The sequence below is a fragment of the Medicago sativa genome, chromosome 8 (assembly GCF_051527215.1).
Source record: "Medicago sativa cultivar Bolivia chromosome 8, Bolivia_mono, whole genome shotgun sequence".
In the NCBI taxonomy this organism is placed as follows: Eukaryota; Viridiplantae; Streptophyta; class Magnoliopsida; order Fabales; family Fabaceae; genus Medicago; species Medicago sativa.
The window spans coordinates 78783135-78790453 of NC_140756.1; the positions used below are offsets into that span (position 1 = coordinate 78783135).

General features: G+C 33.5%; 1 protein-coding gene across 1 annotated transcript; it reads left to right on the top strand.

Annotated features, from left to right (window-relative positions):
• Window positions 1-884: 884 nt before the first annotated feature.
• Window positions 885-4671, top strand: LOC146901892 (alpha/beta-Hydrolases superfamily protein). The gene is made up of 4 exons (XM_085738015.1): window positions 885-1099; window positions 2215-2530; window positions 3501-3660; window positions 3945-4671. Exons 1-4 carry the CDS (start codon window positions 923-925, stop codon window positions 4411-4413), a joined length of 1122 nt encoding a protein of 373 aa, XP_085594141.1. The 5' UTR covers window positions 885-922; the 3' UTR covers window positions 4414-4671.
• The last annotated feature ends 2648 nt before the right edge of the window (window positions 4672-7319 follow it).

The window sequence follows — 7319 nt, forward strand, 5'->3', positions numbered from 1 at the left end:
AATTAGTAAAGGCCATTATTTATTTAACATTTCAAAAAAGTGAAAATATTATAAAAAATTGTTACTTATTATTTTAGTTGTGTGAATAAAATTATCATATTATTGTTATTCTGGTTACACAAAATTTTTATTAGGGGAGACGTGCCACCATGCAAGGTCAATATAGTCAAAGTTGTCCAAGCAAAAAGTCTAATTATATGTACCAACCACAATTATATTGATACAAATAAAATTATGATATAATTTTTTTGATATGCTAATTTCATTATATTTTTTTAGGAGATTTTCATTATATTTTTTGAGAATTAATGGAATGATAAATTTTGTTTGTTACTATCCCCGTGAGCTTAGCTCAGTTGGTAGAGATATTGCATATTATATACAGGAGCTGGGGTTCGAACCCTGGACACTTCAATTCTCCATTCTCCACAATGTGATTGTGTGAGCTTTAACCACTATACTATTTGACCAAAAATAAAATTTGTTTGGTACTAATAAAAATAATCTTACTACTATTGTATATCAATTTTTTTCATTACGTAATGACATCTTTTTCACTCATCTAAATCTAATTATGAAATACTCCCTATCTATCAATGAGAAATTTTTAATGGAACAAAGATCACCTATAAGTGTTAGAAAAGAGAGAAATTTAATTTAAAATAAAAAATATAATAAGTGACGCGAAAAGACAAAAAAATTGAAAAAAATAGTGTTAGAAAAACGGTGTTGTTTAGGACAACCATGTAGCTAAATTCGTGATAGTTGTTAATTTGTCATTTTCAGCTTCACCAACATAAAATCTAATCAAGTCCACGGTCAGTATTTTCTGCTATAGTTCCATTCCGTGGTTTTTTATTAACCTTAAACCTTTTCATTATATCATTCTTCAATTTTCATTCTTGAAATTCTGCATCCTCTAATGGCACTCTCTGCAACATTTATCACTCCTTCACCTTCAAGTTCTAACCTTTACACCAAATTTCGCAAACCCTTTCTCTCTCACTCTGTTTATCTTCTTAAACCCTTGAAGATCCGGGCTTCAACTACCCTTGATTATTCCAATGTCTCTTCCAGTGACAAATCTTCCCCATTGAAGGTGAGAATAACTATCCTCTCTATCAGTTATTTATTTATTTTTTAATTGGTTTTGTTTCCTTAAATTGTGTATAAATTTTTGTCATTTTACTTGATTTTTTTTTTAAAAGCAATTGGCTTTTATTTGATTATTCATAATTCAAAGTTGGATGCCCATTTGAGGTTTGTGTAAAGCTTGTTGAATCTGGTTTTTTAAAGTCTGAAGTGAGTAATGACGGTTAATCAACAAATTAATGGATCAAATTTTACATGTATATCTAATTGTTGGTGTGTTGTGTTCCGAATCCATGGATCAAAAGGAAGAAGATCATAAACATGGAAAAGATAGAGAGCATGTTGATGCTCAGGTCACTAGATTGCATGTTCAAAAACATATTGAACTAATTGAAAAGAACGTGAAAAACGAGAAATCGGATTCCATGTTGATGCTCGTGCATCAAATTGGTGAATGCACGGAAATCATAACAACAGAGAATCGTGGTCCTTTGAGAATGATTAGGCCAACAAATTTTCTGGTGTACGGATGAGTAGGAAGGAAACATGCATGTTTGGACTTGACTGAGGTTTCCCCACTTGTGGGATTGAGAGACGCGGCTTTCACTTTGGGACAGACAACCCTCAAAGCTGCTTCAAGCAAAGTGGTCAAACATGAGAAAACGAGAAAACGTGTTCTGACAATCAACATGCTTTTATACCATTTGCGTTTAACACTTTAGGTTTCCTAGCACTAGAGGTTGTGAATCTTCTGCAAAGAGTTCAAAGACTCACGCATAACAATGTTGTGTCTCCTAGGTCTATGGATGTCGTTTTTAAGATGATTGATTTTGCCATATAGAAAGAGTTAGCGGCGGAGCTTGTTGCCCTTGCCTTTTATTTATTTAAGAGTAACTACTAATTAATGTACTTGTTAACAATCCCTATCTAACTCCTAAAGGAGTTGCGACTAACTCAACTAACCAATTAAATAATCTTATATTTATAATATGTTGAAATAACAACTTTTGATTCACTCACTTTGATTTATACTCAATTTAAAGAGGCCAGATCCGATTTTTTTTTCTTCCATATTTTGGCTCAGGCATAATTCCCTTTTTTTTTTCTTTCATTTTCCATCAGACTAGCAACTGGCAGTGGAAATTCAAGGACAATTTAATAAATATTTATTATGAGGAACATGTGAAGGAGAGTTCGGAGCCTTCCCAAAATATCTTGATGATGCCAACCATTTCTGATGTGAGCACTGTTGAGGAGTGGAGATTAGTTGCTGAAGACATTGCTCAACGTAATGGCAGTGTCAATTACCGCACTACTATTGTTGATTGGCCTGGTCTAGGTTATTCTGATCGACCAAAGATTGATTACAATGCTGACGTCTTGGAAAAATTTCTGGTTGATTTCATCAATTCACCCTATGGTCCAGTAAAACAACCAGGTACTGATAGTAGTGGAGGACTTTATTTGTTGTAATAGCGTCGTTGTGCTGACTTATAGTTTTGAAACATCATTTTAGATCAGTATAGTTCGGTTGCAGTTTTCATTCATATTTTTTTAAGACAACTTGCTTACAGTTAATTCCTCCTTTTAATTATTTTGGGTAGTTTCTCTTGGTATATATGTTGTTTGTGTTTTTCAGTTGAGAAGTTTATGGACTAAAATATATTTACTAAATTGGATTATATATTTGAGAAATTGTGCTAAGGGTCTGTTTGGATTGAGCTTATGTAAATGATTAAGCTTTTATGTTAATTCATAAGATCTTACTAACAAAAATTGTATATTTATAAGTTGTTTTTTTTCATAAACTACCTTAACAAGCTTATAAATAATACATTAATGCTTATTTATTTGCATAAGCTGCTTTGCATAAGCTCTAAAATAAGCCAATCCAAACGGACCCTAAGTCTTTTATGTAGCTTTTGGAACTTGAAAATACAATTCCTAATGTGCTTGGCAGGGTTTTAGGGCTTTTGGTTTATTTTCTTTATTGATTGGTGGGTATTAGGAATCTGGAATAGAGTGTACTTGTTTCATTGTTGCTGGTACTTGGAAAATATGATCTACAGTTAACTATTGTTGGTTCAACTGCATTTAAACCAGTAATCCGTGAACCACTGTTTTCACCGATTCAATGAACCACCAGTATAGTTTTCAAATCATGGCTTAAATTTAACAAGTAGATATACTCTATTGTACCATGTTTCTTCCGTTATCTGATGGAATTTTGCATCTATCATGACCTCTCCTGTAAATTGTGGGGTCAAAGTATGTTTTGTGTTTATCCAATGATTGTCTTTTGTTTGGGTATTTTCTGAAATGAATATTCGCTTCCATGATTAGTTGAATATGTCACAAGTCTTTGTATTGATTAGTCTTTGTGACTAACATTGTTGGTGTTAAACTAGACAACAATTTGGTGATTTTTGGTGGAGGGCATGCTGCTTCAATAGTAGTCCGTGCTGCGAAAAAGGGTCTGGTGAAGCCCAAAGCTATAGCTGCTGTTGCACCCACTTGGTCTGGTCCCCTTCCTATCGTATTTGGCCGAGATTCCAGCATGGAAACAAGGTACTATATTGCTCCCCTTTTCAATGAGCATTTTTTTCCTTGCCAATTGATCACTGTAGCATTGATTTCTAGTTTCTATTAGATGGTAATATATAAAAGGGGGATTAGCTTTCTTAACTATAGTTGTCTATATAACTTTCTATTCTTGTTGACATCTAAATGCTCGGTGATGTTTGAATTTGATTCTCATGAGTTATCTTTGAAAGAGTGATGTCTATGTCACAAACAACCTGATAGGTGATAACTTGTTTTTAATTTTTTTCCCTTCCCTATGAACTTGACAGGTATGGTCTTCTAAGAGGCACCTTAAAGGCGCCTGCAGTTGGGTGGATGGTGTATAACATGCTTGTGAGCAATGAGAATGCAATCCAATCGCAGTACAAATCACATGTATATGCCAATCCTGATAACGTGACACCAGCCATTGTCGAAAGCAGATATGCATTGACAAAACGACAAGGAGCACGTTACTTACCCGCGGCTTTCTTGACTGGACTCCTAGACCCTGTAACATCCCGTGAGGAGTTCCTTCAACTCTTTGCAGATTTGGAGGGAAAAATACCAGTATTTGTTGTATCAACTAAAGGGTCTCCTAAAAGGTCTAAGGCTGAGATGGAAGCTCTTAACGGAGCTAAAGGAGTGAGCAAGTTTGTGGAAGTGCCTGGTGCTCTTCTTCCACAAGAGGAGTATCCTGCTTTAGTCGCGGAAGAGCTTTATCAATTCTTGCAACAGAATTTTGGCCCTGTCGCTTAAAAGTTGACACATGGTACTTGTGTATGTTGGTGAAGCTTGCACAGGCAATAATATTAGTGGGTTGAAGAAAGATAGTAATGGGACCAAGGGTATACATATTTATGTAATGTGGTCTATTTGATTTTCATAGAAACTTAACGAGTTTTATACACTTGCCAAAATCATTTCCCACTGGACTGATGTTTGACTTGAACATAACTTCCCAGTGAAAGATAACTGTTTCCACAAATTAGAGGCGACATGTTTCATTTGAGAAAATTGTTTCCCCATATGAATCTTCATAGCTAACAACAATAAAAATACATTTTAAAATACCCTGTGTGGGTATCCTGATGGCCCCTACCATTATTCAGTATCTTTGTGCCATTTAGATTTTTTGTGTCTTAAACTCTCCAAATGAAAGAAATGGAAATGATCATAGATGAAGAGGGTCCTAACCCGTGTTTATCCTTCTACGTTCTATTCTCCGCTTCCCCTTGGCTCCCAAATTGATTTCAGATTCACTTCAACCACATATGCAAAGGCAACCCTATCAATAGTTGGCTAGGAATGTCTCACCTTAACCTTTTGAACCTTGACATTCACACTTTGTGTTTACTTATATCCCTACCAAACCTTGAAAATACCAATTCATATCTAGTCTAACTTCTACGGTTGTTTTGGATCACAAGAATTTACAAACTTTATGAAATCAAATGTTTTCCACCTTGACTTGTTTTTCGGTTGTAACAATTTGTGTGACAACTCTCTCAATTTCAATAGAATACATCTTTCTCTCTTAGCATGTAAATTTTATCATTTAATTTTGGCTTAATTACCTTTTTCATCCTCTAACTATTTAATTAGTATCGGATTGATCCTCTAACTAAAAATTGATTTAATTCGGTCCTCTAAGTTTCTCACTATTACTACATTTAGTTCTTTATGTTAATTTTATTCAAAAAAACGTTAAATTTGTGTTATGTGGGTCCTCTAACTTTATTTATTAGTATCATTTTGGTCCTATACTTGTTAAGGTATTATGATTAAATAGTGACTGATATTATTAGTTACTGTTATGGTTCATATGTATGTGTGAAACAGGAGGTCAAGTACCCACATAACACAAACCCTAACGTTTTTTTGAATAAAATTAACAGAAAGGACTAAATGTAGTAACAGTGAGAAACTTAGAGGACCGAATTAAATCAATTTTTAGTTAGTGGACCAATCCGATACTAATTAAATAGTTAGAGGACCAAAAAGGTAATTAAGCCTTTAATTTTTACCATGAAAAATCCCAAGGATTCAGCAATTTATTCAGAAATAGTAGAAGATTTTATAGATTATGAGATTGTTACCGATAATGAAGATCAAATATTTTTTAGAAATAGTATAATACTCCATGGTTTTCAAAGGTAAAATACGAAAGTAGTTCTTTAAGGTTTTGTTTGCGAGTTTGGAGGAGAAAGGAGGGAAGGTTTTGGAAAAAAAGAAGAAGGAGTAAGTGGAAGAAATAGAGACATTGGAAGGAGGGGATTTGGGGGGCTTATTTTTCTTCAAAATATAAAATCCTCTTCGTTTGGGGAATTAAAAAATTGTATTGGAGGAGGGTTTTGGGAGGTTTAGGAGGGTTTATATGAATTCTTCAAATTTAATATATGTTGTTATAATATTCTTAAAATTTAAAATATATTAATCATAAGCATTAATTTATCACTCTCTAAAAAAAATAATCTTTCAAGAAATGTGAAAAATTTCTCAATTCTCCCTATATTTTTATCCCCCAAAGCCCTTCCTTCTCCTTCAAACTCTCAAACAAAGCCTAAGGGTCTATTTGGGAGGGATATTTTGGAGAGGAAGACTTTGCAGCACATTTAATTGATTTTAAAAAACATTTTATAATGTCCCTAGTTTAAAAGAGAAAAGTATTCCATCCCCTACATTCCCCCTCCAAATCCCTCCATCCACAAAATACATATTATGATTTTTCTTACGAGTCTTTCTAACGAGTGTCCCTAGCGCATTTGTTAAAGTGTTCTTATGACATTTGTTAAGGAAGTCAAAAGTAATACTCCATCCGTTTCAAAATGAGTGTCGTTTTAGCCAAAAAAATTGTTTCAAAATGAATGCCACTTTCAGTTTCCAATGCACTATTAATTACTTTTTCCCAATAGTACCCCTTAATTATTACTATACACACTACTTCCAAAGTACCACATTTTACTTTAATTGGGAAATGCACCAATGGTTAACAAGACTATTTTAGTAAAAATGTCATGTCCATAGACAACATTATTGCATTTCTTAATATGTGTGTAACAACCTAAAACGACACTCATTTTGAAACGGAGACGTTGATTTCATCACTTTTCACCGCTTTCCAATATATTATTTTTGTTTCCTTAACCAATGTCTTAAAGACAATCTTTAAAATTTCTTTACTTATTTGTCTAATTTATAATGGGTCTTGCTAACAAGTGCCCTTATACAAGTGCCCTAAGGGCACTTGTTAAGGATGCAAAAATAGAAATAATTGATAAATTTAAAGTAGAAAAAGTTACTTTTTAAAGTTTCCATGCATTGAATGCACTATTTCCAAGACAAAATTTCTTCTTTGGTCTTTTTAACAAATGCCCTTAGGGCACTTGTTAGCATTTCCCATTTATAATTTGCTCATTGACATACTTATTGATGTTCTGACTCTTCCTCTTCCGCTCTCTTGAACTCACCAATTTTCACTGACCATTTGATTCAACTCTTCACTCATTCCCTCTCACTCACACATCCGTGTTTGGTAACAAGAAACAAGATGAGGAAGGTATGTTCTGAATAATCCAATAAGTGTGAATTTTTATTTTTATTTTGACAAATGAGTCTAAATGACTTCTGTCTTTGAAAGTAACTTCTTTAATTGGTTGAGTGAA

Bases quoted from the DNA above. Each gene is read 5' to 3' on its own strand.
- LOC146901892 (XM_085738015.1), top strand. From the start codon at position 923: ATGGCACTCTCTGCAACATTTATCACTCCTTCACCTTCAAGTTCTAAC. The intron at 1,100-2,214 runs GTGAGAATAACT...ATTTTCCATCAG, and splicing joins ACAAATCTTCCCCATTGAAG to ACTAGCAACTGGCAGTGGAA. The intron at 2,531-3,500 runs GTACTGATAGTA...GTGTTAAACTAG, and splicing joins TGGTCCAGTAAAACAACCAG to ACAACAATTTGGTGATTTTT.